At 49.3% G+C, this 21822-nt stretch overlaps 1 protein-coding gene and 1 pseudogene across 3 annotated transcripts in view; one reads left to right on the top strand and one right to left on the bottom strand.

The window, feature by feature from the left end:
• Positions 1 to 17512: 17512 nt before the first annotated feature.
• LOC308532530 (cyclin-dependent kinase 1-like) lies at positions 17513 to 18386 on the bottom strand (annotated as a pseudogene). The gene is made up of 2 exons: positions 18057 to 18386; positions 17513 to 17895 (listed from the first exon to the last, which is right to left on the bottom strand). The product of its transcript is annotated as a cyclin-dependent kinase 1-like (transcript).
• A 152-nt stretch (positions 18387 to 18538) lies between these two features.
• The window catches only part of COPS3 (COP9 signalosome subunit 3), a 28404-nt gene continuing 25120 nt past the window's right edge, over positions 18539 to 21822 (top strand). The window contains exons 1-2 of one of the 2 annotated variants that reach the window (XM_081110754.1): positions 18539 to 19043; positions 21605 to 21734. In XM_081110754.1, the coding sequence (XP_080966880.1) occupies positions 18989 to 19043; positions 21605 to 21734 (185 nt within the window). In that variant the 5' untranslated portion in view covers positions 18539 to 18988. Of the gene's footprint in view, positions 19044 to 20821; positions 21512 to 21604; positions 21735 to 21822 lie in introns of those variants that run through there. The other variant, XM_081110755.1, reaches the window with a different exon arrangement.

Genomic DNA, 21822 nt, shown 5'->3' with positions numbered 1-21822 from the left:
TACACCTCCTATAGTTCACAGATTAGCAAAACTTACCGCACCTTTTACATGCAGAAGCAGAAGTCTAAGATAATATCATTCTGGTTCTCTAAAGCTCCATTGAACAGTCTACCTAATACTTATTCCCACCCTTTCGGCATTTTCTCCATGAAGAATTATTAAACACATAATGCTGTGGAACCTCCCAATAATAATAATAATAATAATAGTAATAATAATAATAATAACGTGCATTGGAATCTTCTCTATTCAATAAGAACCAAGCCATCAAAGTCGAGTAATGCCTTTAGCCCTATCTATAACTTCAGCAAAATCATCGGCATGAAAATACAAATTCTGGTCATTTGGCAAATGAATAGCTAATCTTGTGATTGCATGGTATTGGTCATGCATTTGCATTGCAAAAAGTCTCCAAACAGCCTCAGGAGCGCTCACATACCTGGAGTCAATGAAGTCCTGTACTTCGTCATGATGGATAATATTTTTTTCAGAAATTTGAATATTTGCACAATCGTGCCCTTTATAGACGTATTTAAATAAATATTTGACACTTTTAACCAATGCACAGATTTCAATGTTTATATGACAGTTATACTTAAGGCACAAACACGGATTATAAGGGAAATCCAAGTGTTATCGGCAACTTTATTTCCAATAGACATGGTGCTACCAGATCTTCGTTTGTATTTGGGATATCCATCAATATTTCCAATGGTCGCATTTGAAATTCTTTCTGATATCCCTTTGAACATTTTCCATTTTCCATACCTGGACTGTTTGGATTTTGCATTCCGCATGGTCCATGTACCATATTTGATTTTACAATTTGAAAAAGTCGAGGACACTGGTCTTGATCCGGAATTTCTGCCTTAACTATACGGTCAATGTCATCATCCGTTTGTGATTTGGATTCATTATCTAGTATCAATAATATGTGAGCGTGAGGCAGTCCGCGTTTCTGAAATTCAATGACATGAATTTTAGCTGTAACTTTGCCAAGTAAATCGAATTTACAGATATCATTTAAAAGAGCATTCAGCTTAATATTAAAAACCCTGGCTACCAAGTCAGGTCTGTTTTCAACTTTTTGCCAGCATTGTAAATTGTTTGTAATATGTGCCCATTTTGGGTTGCACATCATGGTTATGAATAAAGCAGGCTTGCCATACTTCATTACAATTGCCATAGCATCCTGATATCACTGCTGCATATTTCTGGAACTACCCTCAAAAGACATCGGAAGTGTTATCATTTTACCATTCGGCACATTGTCATTTTCAGATCTAGATGTGAGATAATCCATCAAACCACTATATTTTTCAACTCCCAACTTAGATTGGTTTGCTTTAATGAAATTTATCAAACTGGCTTCCATTTTTGAATATGAATTGACGATATACTGTTGAGTTAATTTTCCTGCATTTAGAATAGTATTGAACATGTCCCGCACAGAGAGATGAAATCCATTATACTGCATTTGTGTGACTCGTGTCCTTACATTTCATCTAGTATTATAGTCAATTACACTGTTGTCTCTGAGTCTTAATGCAATATCTGTTCCCCAGCCTTTTTCACCATGTGGAAAAGAATAGGATATGTCATTGCATCTAATGTAGGAAACGGGATATTGATTTGTTTCATTTTAGTGGCATTTGGATTATTGGGATCTGGTTTACAATGAATGAGAAAATCCCTTTCAAAAGGAGGCTCGCCATCTTCATTTCTGAATATGACAGCAACCTCGGTTACACGGGGAGAATTATATCTACCCGGATCACTGTTACAATCGTATTTCATCGCCATTGTTACTTCTGTGGGAGCAATACCTTTTGCTGCTGCTTCAGATTGGGCTTCCTTTTCTACCTCATGTAGCATCTTGTACGATTTTGTTAATTTGTTTATTTCATGCATGAAACCTTGATGTTGATCATGAGTCTTTCTGAGCAGCCCTGGTTTTCTGGCATTGCTCATCTTTTACTTGTTGCTTCAGCCGTATCTAAAATATAGAGTTGAGCAAACTTCTGAGAAACACCATCCGAAGGATGTAAAGTTCCAGTACGGTGATAAACTTGTCCCTGTACTCTAAAACAGCATGGCCCATATCCTGATGGCGATGCAATATTTGCACCCATGGAAGCAAAAGAACTATTTATGGAACAAATATTTTCCATGAAATTTTTACTGTCAGAATCTTTGTTCCATATATTGGGTCACAAGCCAAGTATCCCCAAATTCAAGAAGATTGAAATCATAAAAAGCATCTTCTCAGACCACGATGGCATAATATTAGAAATAAACTACAATAAAAACAACCCAAAATACTCAAACACCTGGAAGCTGAATAGCATGTTATTAAATATTGATTGGGTTACCAATGAGATCAAAGAAGAAATTAAAAACATCCTGGAAACTAATGACAATGAAAACACAACAATCCAAAACCTATGGGACACAATGAAAGCAGTCCTGAGAGGGAAGTTGATAGCTCTACAGGCCTATCTCAAAAAACAAGAAAAAATGGTAGTAAATCATCTAACTCTACAACTCAAAGAATTAGAAAGAGAGCAACAAGAAACCCCCAGAGTGAGCAGAAGGAAGGAGATAATAAAGATTAGAGCAGAAATAAATGACATAGAGACCAAAAAAACAATACAGAAAATCAATGAAACCAAGAGCTGGTTCTTTGAAAGGATAAACAAGATTGACAAACTTCTAGCCAGACTCACCAAGAAGCAAAGAGAGAAGACCCAAATAAACAAAATCAGAAACGATAGAGGCGAAATAACAACAGACCCCACAGAAATACAAATGATTGTTAAAAAATACTATGGACAGCTCTACTCCAACAAACTAGACAACCTGGAGGAAATGGACAAATTCCTAGAAAAATACAACATTCCAAAACTCAATCAGGAAGAATCTAAAAATCTCAACAGGCCAATAACTATGGAAGAAATTGAAACAGTCATCAAAAAGCTTCCATCAAACAAAAGCCCAGGACCAGACGGCTTCACAGGGGAGTTTTACCATACATTCAAGGAAGAACTAAAACCTATCCTCCTCAGACTACTACAAAAAATTCAAGAGGAAGGAACACTTCCAAGCTCATTCTATGAAGCCAGCATCACCCTAATACCAAAACCAGGTAAAGACAACACAATGAAAGAGAATTATAGGCCAATATCCCTCATGAACATAGATGCCAAAATCCTCAACAAAATCTTAGCAAATCGGATCCAGCAGTACATCAGAAAGATCATACACCATGACCAAGTAGGATTTATCCCAGGGATGCAAGGATGGTACAATATCTGCAAATCAATAAACGAGATACATCACATAAACAAATTGAAAGAAAAAAAACACATGGTCATATCAATTGATGCAGAAAAAGCATTTAACAAAATCCAACACCCATTTTTGATAAAAACTCTCAGTAAGGCGGGAGTAGAAGGATCATACCTCAACATAATAAAAGCCATATATGACAGGCCCACAGCCAACATCATACTCAATGGACAAAAACTAACACCATTTGCCCTAAGAACAGGAACAAGACAGGGATGCCCCCTCTCACCACTCCTGTTCAACATAGTACTGGAAGTGTTAGCCATTGCAATTAGGCAAGAAGAAGAAATAAAAGGCATCCAAATTGGAAAAGAGGAAGTAAAACTGTCCTTATTTGCGGACGACATGATATTATACATACAAAACCCTAGAGACTCCATCAAAAAGCTACTAGACTTAATACATGAATTTGGCAATGTAGCAGGATACAAAATTAACCCCAAGAAATCTGAGGCATTTCTATACACCAATAGTGAACTTTCAGAAAGAGAGATTATAAAAACAACCCTGTTTACCATCGCACCAAAAAAATTAAGCTACCTAGGAATAAACTTAATTAAAGAGGTAAAAGACCTCGACTCAGAAAACTACAGGACGTTGAAAAAAGATATAGAGGAAGACATAAACAGATGGAAGAACATACTGTATTCATGGATTGGTAGAATCAACATCATTAAAATGTCCATACTACCCAAAGCAATCTATAAATTCAATGCAATTTCCATTAAAATACCAACGGCATACTTCACAGATCTAGAACGAACTCTCCAAAAATTCATCTGGAATAAAAAAAGACCCCGAATAGCTGCAGCAATCCTGAAAAAGAACAAAGTAGGTGGGATCTCAATACCAGATATCAAGTTGTATTACAAAGCCACTGTTCTCAAAACTGCCTGGTACTGGCACAAGAACAGGCATATAGATCAATGGAATAGAATAGAGAGCCCAGAAATCGGCCCGAAACAATATGCTCAATTAATATTTGACAAAGGAGCCAAGAACATACAATGGAGCCAAGATAGTCTCTTCAATAAATGGTGTTGGGAAAATTGGACAGCTATATGCAAGAAAATGAAACTAGACCACCAACTTACACCATACACAAAAATAAACTCAAAATGGATAAAGGACTTAAATGTACGACAGGAAACCATAAAAATTCTAGAAGAATCCAAAGGCAACAAAATCTCAGACATGCCGAAGCAATTTCTTCACTGATACAGCTCCTAGGGCACTTGAAACTAAAGAGAAAATGAACAAATGGGACTACATCAAAATAAAAAGCTTCTGCACAGCAAAAGAAACCATCAACAAAACAACGAGCAAACCCACTGTGTAGGAAAACATATTTGCCAATGTCATATCTGATAAGGGCCTAATCTCCAGAATTTATAGGGAACTCATACAACTTAACAAAAGGAAGATAAACAATCCAATCAAAAAATGGGCAAAGGACCTAAATAGACACCTTTCAAAAGAGGACATTCAGAAAGCCAAGAGACATATGAAAACATGCTCAAAGTCACTAATCATCCGAGAGATGCAAATCAAAACAACAATGAGGTACCATCTCATACCTGTCAGACTGGCTATCATCAACAAATCAACAAACGACAAGTGCTGGAGAGGATGTGGAGAAAAAGGAACACTTGTGCACTGCTGGTGGGAATGCAGACTGGTGCAGCCACTATGGAGAACAGTATGGAGTTTCCTTAAAAAACTGAAAATGGAACTCCCATTTGACCCCGTGATCCCACTTCTAGGAATATATCCCAAGAAACCAGAAACACCAATCAGAAAGGATATATGCACCCCTATGTTCATAGCAGCACAATTCACCATAGCTAAGATCTGGAAACAGCCTAAGTGCCCATCAGTAGATGAATGGATTAGAAAACTGTGGTACATCTACACGATGGAATACTACGCTGCTCTAAAAAGGAAGGAACTCTTACCATTTGCAACGTCATGGATGGAACTGGAGAGCATTATGCTAAGTGAAATAAGCCAGTCAATGAAGGAAAAATACCACATGATCTCACTCATTCATGGATAATAGAGACCATTATAAACTTTTGAACAATAATAGATACAGAGGCAGAGCTGCCTCAAACAGACTGTCAAACTGCAGCGGGAAGGCCGGGGGGGGGGGGGGGGCGGCAAGAGAGGGGGATAAGAGATTAACCAAAGGACTTGCATGCATGCATATAAGCATAGCCAATGGACATAAGACACTGGGGGATGGGGGAGGCCAGGGGACTGTCAAGGGCGGGGGGAAAAAAGGACACATATGTAATACCCTTTGTAATACTTTAAGCAATAAAAAAAAAAGAATCTTTATTTATCATTAAATTTTTTAAATATGCCGGGTGTTCTGGAAAATGTATATCATTTGGACAAACCTTACCTTTGCTACAACATCGAGTAAATTTCCCATCAGATGGTTTTTCATCAGAGAAATTTAGTGATAGGCAAAATTGACATGTAACAGTCATTCCACCACAACTATGTTCGAGGATTGCATCCTCATGTACTCCATTTTCGCTGAGAAGGCAGTTCCTACCAGTATTGGTAGTACTTGTTGATGACTGTTCTCTCGACATATTCTGTCGAGGCCACTGCCTCCTTTCAGCTTCAGAGGTACGTTGATCTTCAGACATATTCTGTTGACAATGCTGCTTTCTTTTGGCTGCAGAGGTATGTGGTGCCAATCATTGCTCTTCAGATACATTCTGTCACCGAGGCCGGCTTCTTTCAGCTTCAGAGGTGTGTTGTGCCAATAGTTGGTCCTCAGACATATTCTGTTGACGACGACGCTTTCTTTCGGTTGCAGAGATACCTGGTGCCAATAGTTGGCCTTCAGATACATTCTGTCGCCAATAATGGCTTCTTTTGGCTTCAGAGGAACTTTGTGCCAATAGTTGGTCGTTAGACATATTCCCGCTGCCCTGCTGTCAGGGTCTGGGGTGTGGGTGAGTGGGATTCCTGGCTGTCAGGCCGCTGACAGCAAGCTGGCCAACGGCCGATTCCAGGAGGGATGGGGCTCCCGCTGCCCTGCTGTCTGGGTCCTGGGTGCCGGTGAGTGGGATTCCTGGCTGTCCGAGACCCATCGATGCACCTCCTGGTGACCGGTTGTTTGGTCGTTACGGTGTTGCGGCCACAGCCTTTTATTAGACAGGATTACACATCCTTCCCATTACTTACGGGATCCCCTGTGCTTTAGTTTAGGTTCTGCCAAAAGAAGAGCCTGCACCAAGGCCCTGGGTGCAGGCAGCTTATTTGAAAGAAAGGTGACCCCAGGGGAGGAATGGGAAGTGAGGTGCTGTCTTAATGAGTGGGCACCAGCTGTGAGCAGCCAGGGCGCCTTCCGCTGGGGACACTGGGAACTGTGTGTCTCTCGACAACGGAAAGGCCAGCGACTCGCTGGGCGCTCACTCCTGGTGAGGGCTGTCCCAGGGCCTAACTGCCCGCTGGGCGCTCACTCCTGGTGAGGGCTGTCCCAGGGCCTAACTGCCCGCTGGGGAGGGGGTGGGGTTGCTAAGGAAAAGAAGAGGAGAGAGATCCGGGCACTTGACTTTGTTTGGTGATCTATTGCTGCAAACAAACCACCCACACATAGCAAGAGGTCCGAGTCGCTGATACTGTTCTCTGGCTCCGCGCCAGCTGGCACAGCTGGGCCGCTCTTGCCCAGGGTCTCTCCTGTGTCACAGCCGGTGGTGGCTGGGCTGAGGAGCTGAATCCTTCTTCACTCACCTGCCTGTGGCTGGTGCTGGCTGTCAGCTGGAACACCTCTTCGTGGACCCAGCTGCTAATTTTGTTAACATTTTGTGTCTTTAAATGTTTTCTTCAGCCATCCCAGGGCTGTAAACAGAGTTGCCAGAGGCAGGCTGGGCTACGCCAGGAGCAGAAGGGGGCGGAGCTGGGGAGAGTGGCAGAGCCTGATGGACTAGCTCCCAGGCCTGAGGACCAGGAGGAGAGCCCTGCCGTAGGGGCGGAGGGAGGGAAGGGGCATGGGTGGGTCTCCGGGCTCCAGGAGGAAGGGATCAAAGCCCCCAGGGGGTCAGGACAAGCAGGTCCCCTGGGGTTGCCTTTCCCTGAGGCCCTTCAAGTTTACCAGAGGGTGCTTTACCCCCAGGAGGGTGATGGGCACGGCTTTCTCTTCCTCCCGGTCTGGCCCATTCATTCATTCATTCATTCACTCATTCGACCGTTGTTTTCTTTAAGTTGATTTGAGAGAGAGGAAGAGAGCGGGAGAGAGACAGAGAAAAACATCAATGTGAGAGAGAAACGTTGATTGGCTGCCTCCTGCCTCAATTCCCAACTGGGGATTGAGCCTGAAACCTGGTTTTGTGCCCTGGCCCAGAATGGAATTGGTGACCTGTTGGTGCATGGAACAATGGGACAACATTCAACTAACTGAGCCACACTGGCCAGGACTATTTTCATTTTTTATTCTATTACTTTTTAAAAATATATATTTATTGATTGATTTTTAAAGAGAGAGGGTGGGAGAGGAAGAGAGAGATAGAAACTTCGATGAGAGAGGAACATCACCAATTGGCTGCCTCCTGACTCACCCCTACTGGGGATCGAGCCTGCAACTCGGGCATGTGCCTTGACTGGGAATTGAACCAGACACCCTGGTTCATGGGTTAACACTCAACCACTGAGCCACACCGGCCAGGCTTATTACATTTTTAAATCCTCACTTGAGGATATTTTTTATTGATTTTTAGAGAGAATGGAAGGGAGAGAAAGAGAGAGAAACATCGACAGGAGAAACATGGATCAGTTGCCTCCCACATGTGCCCCGACCAGGATTGAACCCTCAACCCAAGGTATGTGCCCTGAAGGAATCAAACCCACAACCTTTATGGCCTATGGGATGCCACGCCAACCAACTGAGCCACCTGGCCAGGTCCTGTGTGGCCCCTTTAAATGCACCCTTTGCCCTCTGGAAGCCTCCCCCGCCGCCAGCGCCAAACAGGGCCACAGGTCCCCAGACACCAGGCAACTGTGGTTCTTGTCACTGTGAGGCTGGCTGACTGGTTTGCATGTCTGTTTATTTACCCATCCCGCAGGCACGCGCTGGGCACCAGCCAGCCCTGTGCCAGGTGCCGATGCAGCTGAGAAAGGCAGGCCGTGACCTCGCAGACGCTGAGTCACCCCGGGGGACTGGGTGTGCACAGGTCGGGGTGTGACAGCAGGCCAAGGGCAGGAGGGGCCGGCACACAAGCCGAAGCCAGCTCCCGCTGCTCCCGCTCCAACAAGAGCTCTGGCACACTTTCCATCCTGTTTCACCAGCCCCTTAACTCCTGGTGGATAACATCTGTGATTTTAGTTCCAGATTTAATCTTCTGACTCACTTAGATTTAATGTTTCATTAGCTCTTTGCTCACCACTGTTTCTTGTGTTCCATTCAGTGGTTTACATTTTCTTCTTGCTTGAGCACATCAGTTAATATTTTCAAGAACAACTTGTTTTCAACAAGTTACTTTTTATTTTATTACATTTTATTACATCCTAACCATGTCTTCAGGATGTGTTGGAGTCTCACACTGGCTGGGCATGGCTTCTTCCCGCTTCTAGTATTTCGTTCTTTTGCAAATAGTCTGGGTTTTGTCTGGTGACATTTTGGACTTCCATCCCGTGTGCTGTCCAGTAGTGGGTCTCTTTTCATTCATCCTGCCGGCACAGGCCGTCTCTCTTAACCAGCATTCTGGAGCCTTTGCATCTCAGTTCTGGGAAATCCCTGCCCGGATGCTCGTCTCCTTCAGACTAAGAAACAGAGTGTCCTCCACATATTTTTATTTTGTACTTTCCATCTTTTCGTCTGCCCGAACTTCGCAGCGGGGTTCAGGAGGGGCCGACACACAGTGAAAATGCTATACAAGAAATATGAATTTGGAAGGCATTGGGGGCCGGGTGGAAACCTCTTTCATGAAGAGGCACCCTGACTTCTGGCCTAGTGGGCTTTTATTTACTTGAATACACATTTGCCCTTTAGCAATGCATACAGGCAGATCAAAGGTAAAGTTTGGTAAACAATGTGAAGATTATCAGACCAGGAAATTGCCTTGAGCCATTGCACTCACAGCAGGACAGTTTTGTGCTGATTTCCAACCCTGCTGAATATTAAAGTCCATTGGCCTTCCGATGTTTCTTTTTGCACTTTTATGCTAACTGCTGTTTGCTTTAGCCTCTAGCATCCTCCTTTTGTGCTGCAGCCAATAAGCCGGTGGTTCTCAACCTTGGCTGCACATGAGAATCACCTGGGAATCTTTTTAAAATCCTGATTTCTGGGTCTTGTCCTCCGGAAATTCTGTTTCTTTGTTATGGGGTGAGGCCACAACATAACAGAGCCCCTGAAATCAGGATTTTAAAAAGATTCCCAGGTGATTCTCGTGTGCAGCCAAGGTTGAGAACCACTGCAATAAGCTGTCAGCTCTGCTCACCAATCACACACTTGCTCTGCAGCCCTGGCCGTTGCTGCTGTGCAGCCCAGTGAGTGGTGTCGCCTCTGACCAGATTCTAATTTTCCAAATTCTCCAGTCAGCCTTTCTGAGGATCCATATCACAGCACATTTGTTCTAGATTCTTTTTCTGTTACATTAATGCTCTTTCCTGGCTGCCAGTTCTCTTGATTAGGAGTTTGATGCTCATCATTCATGGGGCTCATCTTGGTGTCTGAGGTGCGTTTAGCTACAAGTGTCCCATCTGTTTCCACAGCCTGCCCCACTTAGGGAGCAGACAAGCCCTAAGGTTCTGTGTTGGGGCTCTCCATTGTCTCTGGGGTCACAGCCTTCTGGGACAGTCTGACTCCTCAACCCTAGCGCCCACACTCCCCCAAAATGCAGATACCGGTGCTCGCTCTTGGGCCAGGGGTGCGTGTGTGTGTGTGCGTGCGTGTGCGTGCGTGCACGTGTGCATGTATGTGTATGCATGTATGTGTGTGCACTGTGTGTGCGCGGGCGCATGTGCTGTGGGAAAAGACTCACCTCACCTGGGGGCTCCTGCTGCAGCACCCCAACAGCGATCCTTCCAGAGACCCAGGGCACTTGCATCAGTTCCCTCCCCTACCCCAGGGCCTCTGCTCCCTCCCACAACCCTCCGTCCACTAGGCCTGCACCTTCCAGCTTTAAGGCAGCGCACTGGTTTGGCCACCGTGGACAGCAGGGAGGCTGCGGTGACAGCCCACCTCATCCCATTCCCGTTTCTCTGGGCTGCTCATTCTGCAGCCTCGGCAGCTCTGAGTGACAAAGGTGTGTAGAGTCAGACACAGCCTGGGCTCCCCTCCTCAGCCTCAATGTTCACAAAGTTAAAATGAGCGATTCTCACCTCTCCGCACAGTGATGCAGGAAGGTCGGTGCCGTGATAACCTGCCGGCACCTGCTCAGTAACGCGGGGTCCTTCCCCTTCTTCCACTCACTGCGCCGGTCCTGAGCCTGGGACGCAGTGGTGGCTCAGGCAAGTGGGCGCTGAGAGGCAGAGGGGGCCGGCTGGGAAGCTGCGAGGACTGGGGGGGAGGCCAGTGGGGGGCTCTGCAGAGAGGAGGGGGCGCTGTGGGCTGGGGGGGTGGGGGGAGCACAGGCGAGCCCGGTGTGGGATGCTGGCGCAGATGGCACCATGCCTCACTTAGGGTGGGCAGTCAGGGACTACAGGCCCGCGGGCCCAGAGATGACCGGACCTGCGCACGCCCGGCCATGGAGGGTGGGGACGAGTCTCCTGGCAGCAGCGACAGGACATTGATGCCAAAGCTCTGCTTGGCATTGCTCAGCCAGGACAGCCACCAGCGCCCAGGCCAGGCTCCCACGCTCGCAGAGGAGGGCTATAAAGGTCCCTGAAACACACTGTCCGCCAGCGAAGTGTGTGCGAGGCTGCAGAGGGCAGTGCGGTCGCACGGAGCGCCTGGTGAAGGAGGGAGACGGGGAGCGTGGCTGGGGCCCCACAGCAGGGAGGCCTCGGTGGGGACAGGGACCCAGGAGGTCTCCAGTCCCGCATTCTCCCACATATTTTGCTCGTTTAGGTGGGAGTTAAGGCTGATGTGATTCATCCATTAACTCGACCATCATTAGCTCTGGTCCCCTCTGCACGCAGTCCAGGCCCTGCCCACAGAACGCACAGGGCGTCACAAAGAGATGCTAGTGGTTGGGGACACCAGTTTGGGACCCTAACATAAGCAGGTCTGGTCCAGGAGTTGGGGGGGGAGGGCGGGGGCGGGGGGGGGGGGGGGGGGAACCAGCCAGAATTGGTCGTCTGTCGCCATCCAGTGGCCACGAATGTGAACTGCAGATGCCCATCTTTTCACAAAAGAAAGAATTGGGGTGAAAACCCTGCTTGTATCACAGGCTGCATCCCTGGCTTACAGCTTGTCAATACTATGATCATTTCTTGCCTCCTTTGGAATCCAGCCTATGGATCCAAGCCAGTTTCGCTGAATCTAATCAAGGATTAAAAATAAAATAAAAATCCATTCAAATTGCCAAAAGGCCGAGGTATTCGTAGGACGGGTGATCTAGTCTCTGTTCCCATGCATTTCTATCCTTCAGAACAGGGGTCCTCAAACTTTTTAAACAGGGGACCCGTTCACTGTCCCTCAGACCATTGGAGGGCCGGACTATAGTTTTAAAAAAAAACTATGAACAAATTCCTATGCACACTGCACATATCTTATTTTGAAGTAAAAAAACAAAACGGGAACAAATACAATATTTGTATTTGCATGTGGCCCGCGGGCCGTAGTTTGAGGACCCCTGCTTCAGAATCATTTCATCACAGCCCAGCCTAGTCTTTGAGGAGCGCAGCTTTGTGGCTCAGGCTGGCCTCGCCCTCTGGAGGCCCAGCCCCCTGGACTGGGCAGCTCTGGATAAAAATCGGCAAACGCAGCTGCTGACACAGACCAGCCCCTATTGCAGCAACGGTGCAGGGCTGGGGACAAAGCTGGCTCCCCAGGCGGCCAGAGGTCGGGTTTGGTACAGAAAGCTTTTCAGAAGCAGAAGCAAATGCATGTGCCCAGCAAGGTGCAGTCAGGGCCGCAAGGAGTTCAGGGAGGGGCGGGCAGCTGTGGAGGGTCCTCCTCCCGGGGAAGGGGCCTCCCCCTTACCTTTGTGCGACTGAGGCTCAGGCCAGGGCCAGCCTGGGATCTGCACTGACCCAGCTCAGAGGCGGGAAGACTTCGTCTCTAGGAACTGAGGCCTTGAGGAGGGTGGGTGTTCCAGGTTTGTGGCTGGAGACAAGTTTGCTGCTGACCAGGCAGGATGGAGGCTGGTCCTCAGCCTGCTGGCACCCACACCCGGGCCACCTGCCACGGCGGGCGGGCGGAGGGGGAAGGGGGGGCGGGGTGTGAGGACGGAAGAGGCTGGTCCAGGAGGACCCGAGAATTGGTCTTCCCTTCTTCCCAGCCATCGCCAGTGCTGGCAGGCATCTTGCTCTCCTCTCCCTCCCCTCCCTCTCTCCCTCCCTCTCTCACTCCCTCCTCTCTCTCTCTCTCTCTCTCTCTCTCTCTCTCTTTCTCTGTCTCTGTCTCTCTCTCTCTCTCTCTCTCTCTCTCTCTCTCTCTCTCTCTCTTTCTCTGTCTCTTTCTCTCTCTCTCTCTCCCCCCCCCCACCCCCGTCCCCCCAGTGCATTTCCACTGAGGTGTGCTGCCCCCTGGTGGCCACGCCCGGCAGGCGCCCCGACCCTCGTGCTCCCCGAGCAGGTGCGTTTCTCCCGGCGGGAGGTTCTGAACTAAATCCGTGTCGGCTTCCTGCCCCCCGTCCGCGTGGAGGCCGCCGGCGCGGGAAACGGGGTCGGAGAGAAGCGGCTGTGCCGGGCCCGGGACCTCCGCCGCGGGAGCGACCCACCCCCCCCAGGTCCCCCCCCCCCCCCCAGCTCCCCGGGCTGGGCTGGGACGCGCTCAGACGGGCAGCGGGGCTGTGCCGACCTCAGCGGGTCGCTCGGGACCGGCCCTCGGCGCCTGAAACGCCCCGGCTGCCCCGCGGGACGGGCTCCGGCCCAGCGCGCTCGGCTCTCGCCCGGCCCCGGAGGAGGGAGCCCGGCGCACGCGGCCCCGGCGGGGGCGCCTCCTGAGCTGCGGGCCGCGCCCCGTCCAGCTCCGCAGGCTGCGGGGACGCCGGGTCCGGGTGCGGGTGCCCCGGGGGTGGCGGGCCGGGCCCTGCCGCAGTCACCTGCCCCCGCCCCTACCCCCACCCCCGCCCCCACCCCCACCCCCACCCCCACCCCCACCCCAGTGGGGGTTTCCGCCGGGATTTCCCTCTCACCCCCGCTGCGCGCCCCCGGGCAGGGGCGGGCGGTGGGGCATCTCTCGGCTCCCCAGCCCCTCCCTCCTCGGCCCCTGCCGCGCTCCTCCCCGGGGGCTCCGGGCGGCCCGCGTGGCACGAGTGCAGCTTTACAAACCCCCAAGCGCCCTCCTGCCTCTCCCCTCCCTCCCTGTCACCAAGGGCCATGCGCCAGGCCTCTGGTTTCTGGGAGCCACCTGCTCCGCAGGGCTCTTCCCCGCCCGCCGGGCTCCCCGTTTCTGCTGGGCTGGTCCTGAGCACCCACCTTCAGGTGGGGACCCGGCCCAGGGGAGACGGCGTCACCCAGGACTGGCCCTTTAGGGGGTTCTGGATTCGAGGTCAAGGCTGCGTAGGGGCCACAAGTACCAGCAGAGTGTGGCTGCCCCCAATCCTGGTGCCACCAGCCCCGACCCGACCCCGCCAAGCCCACAGGAGGTGGGGATGCATCCGGAACAATGCACGGAGAGCATGGTGCTATGGTTGTGATACTGGGATGGGTCCTGAATGGGCAATTGACCCAGAAAAGTGAAGAAATTATACTAAGCCTTTCTGCCCCAAACCCCTGCCATCGCCCCTTCCAGGGTTCCACCATCACAATATTGACAAAGGAGGCACGAGCATACAACAGAGTCAAGACAGTCTCTTGAATAAATGGTGCTGGGAAAATTGGACAGATACATGCAAAACGATGAAACTAGACCACCCACTTACACCATACACAGAATAAACTCTAAATGGATGAAAGGCTTAAATGTAAGTCGAGAAACCATAACAATCCTAGAAGAAACCATAGGCAGCACAATCTCAGACATGTCTCATAGCAATGTGTTTATGGATACATCTATACCAGTGGTCTGCAAACTCATTAGTCAACAGAGCCAAATATCAACAGTACGATGATTGAAATTTCTTTTGAGAGCCAAATTTTTTAAACTTAAACTATATAGGTAGGTACACTGTTATTAACTTAATTAGGGTACTCCTAAGGCTTAGGAAGAGCCACCCTCAAGGGGCCAAAGAGCCGCATGTGGGTCTCGAGCTGCAGTTTGCCAACCACAGTCCTAGGGCAAAGGAGACTAAGGAGAAAATAAACAAATGGGACTACATCAAAATAAAAAGTTCTGCACAAGAAAAGAAACCATCAACAAAACAAAAGGGAGCCCACTGTATGGGAAACATATTTGGCAATGATCCATCTGATAAAGGATTAATTTCCAAAATATATAAGGAACTCATGCAACTTAACAAAAGGCAGACAAACCACCCAATTACAAAATCTCTGGAGTGGACATAAGATGGCCAAGAGGCATGTGGAAAATGCTCAGTCTCTGAAGTTATTCAGGGGAAGCCAGACAACCTTCCCTAAAGGCAAACGCAATCACCCTACTCTCCTGCACCAAAGTCCCAAAGGCTTCCCCATCTCCTAGGGAGGCCCAGGGTCTTTACCACAGACCCCTGGGTGTGGGCCCTGTTTGCCTTCAGCTCCACCTCATACCACCCTTCAGTTCCTGCATCTCAGATAGCATGCTCCCTCCCAACACTGGGTCTCGGCACATGCCGTCTTCTCACTTGGTGGAAGTTCTCCCTCCCTTATCTTACTTGCTCCTATTCTTTCTTTAGAGCTCAGTTTTGTGAAGGAAAAGGGGCCACATGCTAACCTGACTGGCTCAGGGGAGGCCTGTGTGGCAGCCTTGCAAACTCAGACCTAAAATAACCACAAGGTTTTAGTTAAAACTTTTTAACTAAAAGCAGTTCATGGCGGGTAGTCATGTCCTACACCAGCATCTTCCCTGACAAAGGTGAAACTTTAGCCCAACTGAGCCTGTCTATTGTCTTTTTGCATCTATGATAACATATCTTTGGAATGTCAAAGTAATTTTCCTTTTCCTGGACCCCTCAAAGCACAGGCACTCTGCAGAGACCACAAATCCCCTCATTGTTATTGAGTTCCTTGTTGCCTGTTAACTGTCATATACCCATCTAAACGAAAGAAGTATGTGAAGCCTGGCCAGCGTGGCTCAGTGGTTGAGCATCAACCTATGAACCAGGAGTCATGATTCAATTCCTGGTGAGGACATATGCCTGGGTTGTGGGCTCAATGCCCAGTGTGGGGCACACAGGAGGCAGCCCATCAATGATTCTCTCATCATTGATGTTTTTTTCTCTCTCTCTCTCCCTCTCTGAAATCAATAAAAATATGTTTTGAGCCCTGGCTGGTTTGGCTCAGTGGATAAAGCGTGGGCCTGCGGACCTAAGGGTCTCCGGTTCGATTCCAGTCAAGGGCATATGCCCGGTTGCGGTCTTGATCCCCAGCAGGGGGCATGCAGGAGGAAGCCAATCAATGATTCTCTCTCATTGATGTTTCTATCTCTCTCTCCCTTCCTCTCTGAATCAATAAAAATATATTTTTAAAAATGTTTTGAAAAAGAGAAGTATATGTCTATCATTTTGTTTTTTATCAATTCCCAGAGGTTTCCCCACTTTGCTTTCTCCAGCTTCGCTAATCAATCACCAATGGATTTCATATAACCCACATTCGTTTCCTCTTTTGATTGTGATGCATAAAATAAGGTGCAAAACTGCCATTCTCTGGAGCATTATCTCAATCCGTTGAGATTTTGCTTCCTGGCAATTGTTGACAGTTTGACGCAAACTCCCAAAAATTCTTCATAGGTTAGAATGTTCCTCACGTTGCCAGTGTGTGTCATTTCCTCGAGAATGCCTTCCCTCTTGCTCCCGGGCTAGGTCAGCTTCCTTCACTGCACGACCTTACACACCCTGGTTTCACTCCTTCAGGGCACCAGCCCCTTTTCTAGGGTCTGTTTTGTTCATTATCTGCAGGGGGAAGGACACGCCTGTTTCCACTCTGCAGTGTATCTCTAGTGCCTAGCACAGCACATTGTAGATGCTCAGTAAACATATGTTGGATGACATTTTAAAATGCATGTTTACTTCCTCAGACCCAAGCAGCATGAAACAGTCCAGTGCAGGGCAGAACAGAGCTGTCTAACTGGAGAGGGGCCTAGCCCCAGACTATTTTCACAGCCGTGCTGTGTCACATTTGAGCTGTTTGCACTGAAATTGAGCTGTTTGCACAGAATAAAGTTTCCTTCTTTGCTGCAGCCCAAGTTGGGGATTCCTTTGGTGTTGAATTGATGCCATCAACCTTCCGTCGCTATGTGTTGGGCCCTAAGATGGTCCAGAGGTAAGACAGATGCTTGATCTCAAGGAACTCCATGCAGGTTAAAAGCAATGGATAGGGTATGGATTATGAAGACAAACTTCTGCAACAGAGAAGTGGCTATATGAGAAGAGCAACATGCTTGAGGAGTCAAGTAGAGGAAAGACAAATCGATTCCATATGGGGAAATCAATTCAACATATCTTTTTTTTAGAAAAGATATGTTTTTATTGATTTTAGAGAGAAAGGAAGAGGGAAACATCAATGATGAGAGAGAATCATTGATCGGCTGCCTCCTGCACGCCCCTTACTGGGCATCAAACCTACAACCTGGGCATGTGCCCTGACCTGGAATCCAATGGTGACCTCCTGGTTCATAGGTTGATGCTCAACCACTGAGCCATGCTGGCCGGCTTATCAATATATATATATATATATATATATATATATATGTATCAATACATATATATATTAGATTTATACATAAGTTTTATTATAGTAAGAAGTAGTTATTACAGTGAGATCTGCAAACATATACAGAATTATATTAAAATTCATATAGAATAATATTTACATTTTTAAGTTACAACTTTTAAGTTAGAAGATGAAGTATAGCTTAAGTTTTACAACAAAGAAGACAAAAATAGAGTTGACAGTAAAAATATATCTGTTCTTGATACAAAATGTGGAAACTTTCATCAGAAAGCTACATCTTCTTAATCTGATTGCCCAAATCACTAAAATATGGATGAATCAGTGCCACTTTTCCCAAAATTCATTTGACAGGATCATATACTAACATTTCCGAGAGAAGATCCAAGCATCTTCATCCAAGTTTTTGACATGGGAGGACAGGCTTCCTGGTTTCCCCTGGGGAATGTAGTCTTAATGGCCTGTAAAGACTCCACGTCTGGCCACACATCATTGTTGGGGCTACCCAAGGCTCTGAAAATTCTGAAGCGTTGATCAATTCCTGAATCCCCCTGGGAAAGCGGTTTCTTAGTTGCTAATTCTGCAGATACGGTGCCTATACTCCAAACGTCAACTGGAGTCGGATAGCGAGCTGACCCCAGCAACGCTTCTGGAGAGCTATTAGTGTGACCACCCCTCGTAGGTATTCCAAACGCTCTGGCAAGGCCCAAATCAGCCAGTTTAATTGTACCTTTGTCATCAATCAATAGATTTTGAGGTTTTGAGTCTCTAGGACTCTTCTAGAGTGACAAAACACAATCCCTTGTAGGATTTGGTACAAATAACTCTTAACAGGTGCAGAATCCATGAACTGACCAGGAGGGATAGAATCCAAGTATTTCTTTAGATCCATGGAAAGGTATGCAAAGGTGCGCTATAACCTGGAATCTTGCATGAGCACATCTTGAAGACTGACTATATTTGGGTGACGAAGTTCTTTTAACAGAGAAATTTCCCGAATTGCTGTACTAGGAACCCCTTCCTCTTCACTTTCTAGTCTGATTTTCTTCATGGCTACTGTTTGACCTGTAGTTTTGTGTCTACCCTTACACACAACTCCATAGGTACCGTACGTCCCCAATTTTCTCTATTTTGGTATAGTCTTCCATCGTCAATCAATAGCTATGGCTACCACGCCGGGGTCGCTCTGTCCTTAACTTCCCAGGCCCGGCTGGAAGCTAAGCGCCTCAACAGGTATCGTGAATGAACATGATTCTGAAAGTGTTTTAGGTGGCGAGGTCACTGTCAGAACTTCACGGGAGAGGGAGGCAAGACAGCACAGCACGTCCCACCACCGCACAGCCACGGCGCTGCTGGGGGCGGGGGTGCGCCCCGCGGCGGCGCCCGCTCTCCGCACGGGAAGGCTCGGGGAGAGCGGCCACTCCGCCGCCCAGCGCGATGCCGGCGCCGGGGATGGCGGGCTAGCGCCTTCCGCCGACCACCGCCCCTTACACAGGAGGGGGTTCCCCGGCGAGCACCGAGAGGAGAGGAGAAGAGCTCACCCCCACTCCCTCCCCCCCCAGCTCCGCGAGCAGCAGGACGCAGGACCGTTTCCAAGGAAACAGTCACTGGTTCCCAGGCCGAGATCTCGCGGGGCTTGAGCTGCGGAAGTGACGTGGCCGCTGCCTGGCCTTCCGGCGGCTCCCGGCGCCCACCCCAGAGCGAGGCTCCTTCCCGCGCGGGCCGCTCGCTCCTCGGAGCCCGGGGGAACATGGCCTCGGCCCTGGAGCAGTTCGTCAACAGTGTCCGGCAGCTCTCGGCGCAAGGTGAGGCCCGGCGGCCCCGCAGCCCCCGCCGCTCGTCCGAGCCGGGGCCCGGGGCAGGGCTCGAGGCTGCGGCGCGTAGGCCCGGACGGGATCGGCGCGGCCGAGCGGGAGCCGCCCCTCGCGCGCTGGGCTCCCGGCCTCCCGTCCTCCCGGCCCGGGGCCTCCGGGACCTCCCGCTCCCCCGCCCGCACCCTCGGACGCCCCTTCCACCCGGCGCTGCGCTTGACACTTGGGGGCGGTGACTTCCGTTGGCCGCCTGCGCGGGCGCCCGTTGGCCCCGGCAGCCTCGCTCGCCCGCGGTGATTGGTGCCCTGGCGCCCGGGGAGCCCGTCCTGGGAGCCCGGGCTGCAGGCCCGCGGCCGGCCGGCGCCCCGAGCCCCCGCGCCCGTGTTCGCCCTGCGGAGGCCGGACGAATTAATCTTCGTGCTTTCGGGTTCATTCATCTCATCACGGTGGACCCTGGGCTCTGAATTAAGTAGTTCGCTGCTGGCTGGAAGGCCCCTGTCACCCTCCCGTGTCTTCATCTGTAGATAAAGTCAGTCCGCATCCCACGGGGTGGCAGGGCCGAGAGGAGCGAGGGAAGGCGCCCGTCCAGGGGCGCAGTCACTAGTGCTCGTGGGGCGGCCGTGGGGTGTAAGTTCGGGGCCGCGTGGCCGCGGGCAAGTCCCCTTCGGGGCCAGTCTCCCCACTTCCCTCCGCCCGCTGCTGCCGGAAGGCCCCCTGTGCAACAGGGAGAGGGCCGAGCGCGGGGCTTCTGTCTCCCGTCCCCTGTGTTTATAGACGTTCGGCTCGCAGCTGAGGCGCAGGCCTCGAGTCTGGGAATGAAGACACCGCCATTCATTAGGGCGCGGACACTCCGTTTCTGTTTTCGGGGCCGCAGCGCGTAGAAGGTTGGGTTGGGAGCCTGCCTCGTTCACTTCGTGTCCAGGCCACTGCCTTCCTCTGGCCGTGGAGCCTCCAGCGGCATCGCTCACCGGAAGCTCTGCCCGCATGCCCTGCACGGCGCCGCTCAGGAGCAGCCTGCCGGCGGAGACGGGACGGAGGCCGCCGCCGCTGCTGCCCTCCGCGCGTGCACCGCCCCGCGTGCACCAGTGCGCGTGGATGAGGGTCTGCTTTCTCTGCTCTCGTTGAGAACTTCTTAACATGGAGCTTAAATGAAGGGACAGAGGAAATTTCACTGCCACATCTCTAAGGGCTCATGTCAGTGACACTTACACTTACTGGGGACTCTCCCCGGCAGTAGTTGACTCTCATGATTTCATAATGGCCCAGCCTTTAAGTCTCAGCTCGGCATTGATTATTTAATGGGCTGAAATGCTAATTTCTGGGTGTTTCAAATCATTGTAAACTTATTTCAAGTAGTGGGTTTAAGAGGGGGCGATCATTTAACTGGAAGATGATGCTGCGTATTCATACAGACCATGAGGTCTTTAATAAAGTGATAGTGAGTCGGTCTTTCCCAGTTCAACTTGTATTATTGTCTTGAAAAATGATACCTAATAGATCATGGAAAGACAGCTAGTGAGGTTTGAGAGTATCTATGGTATGTCTGTTATTAGAATAACCTGTTAAAATTGGTAAGCTAGTTCAGAGTAACAATTTGGGCCTAATTAGATTCTATACTTTTATTATAACATTGTGATATAAGAGAAAGAAAAATGGGCCTTAGATTCATCAAGCTGCTTGTTGATTGATTGGCTGCATAAAAACTGTTATTAAGCTGGAGAAGGGACTCTCTTCACCTGAGTTTATGCTGAATTACCTACTCTCAGGTGATGGGGAGCGGACAGATAGCCAACCAAGTTAGCCTCGGGAAAGCAGGGTGGCTGAGGGTCCCGGGAAGACCAGGCAGACTGTAGAGCAGAGTGTGAGGCAGGTAGAGGAGGACATGGGGGAGAAGCGTGAAGGGAGGAATGCTCAGCGCGGAGAAAAGCAGGTGTAGGGGCACAAAGGTGAGAGGACAGGGAGTGTCGATTGACTTTTGAGCTTGTCATGACCAAGACGAGGTGTGTGAAGGGAAGTAGCAGGACACAGGGCTGGGGAGGCACAGACCAGTCACTGGGCTGAAGAACGTGGACGTCTTAAAACCACTGGGGTGATTTGGTTGAATTTTTCATTTAGAAAGACCGCACAGGTGCCGGTGTGGAAGATGGGCTGGAGGAACGAGTGGGCATTGAGAAGGGTTATGATGTAGTTCAGATAAGAAATAAGGATATGAATTAAGTCAGGGGACAGCGAAAGGAAGTAAAAGGAAATCGTCTTTGGTGACTGACATTTGGATACAGAGAGGGAGCAGGGAGTGGTAGTGATGGTGTGTGTACTTTCCTGGCTTGGGAGCCAGAGGAAGGAATGGAGGGAATGGAGAAACTTTCAGGGGGCAGAGGGATGTGGGCGTCTAGTTCATTTCACTCCTCTGGCCCTTCTCGGCCCTCATCTGAAATGAAGGCGATACAAGGAATAATCTTCAGGTATTTCTGCTCTGGGGTATGAAGTCTGGTTGTCCTACCTTTGGTTTGGTTAGTACTGTAACTGAGTGACACAGTGTTATTCCTGTTTTTCAGGGCAGATGACTCAGCTTTGTGAGCTGATCAACAAGAGCGGGGAACTCCTTGCAAAGAACTTATCCCATCTGGACACCGTGCTTGGGGCTCTGGATGTACAGGAGCACTCCTTGGGCGTCCTTGCTGTTCTGTAAGGGCCATCTTCTCTGATGGTTTTGTGCTTTCTGAATCGGAACTCTGTGCACTGTCTGACTCTTTTTTTTGGTGCAGGAAGTAAG

The sequence above is a fragment of the Myotis nattereri genome (assembly GCF_964212035.1).
Source record: "Myotis nattereri genome assembly, chromosome: 16".
Classification (NCBI taxonomy): Eukaryota; Metazoa; Chordata; class Mammalia; order Chiroptera; family Vespertilionidae; genus Myotis; species Myotis nattereri.
Note: the sequence above shows the minus strand (reverse complement) of the source record. Positions and strands in the feature narration are given on the sequence as shown.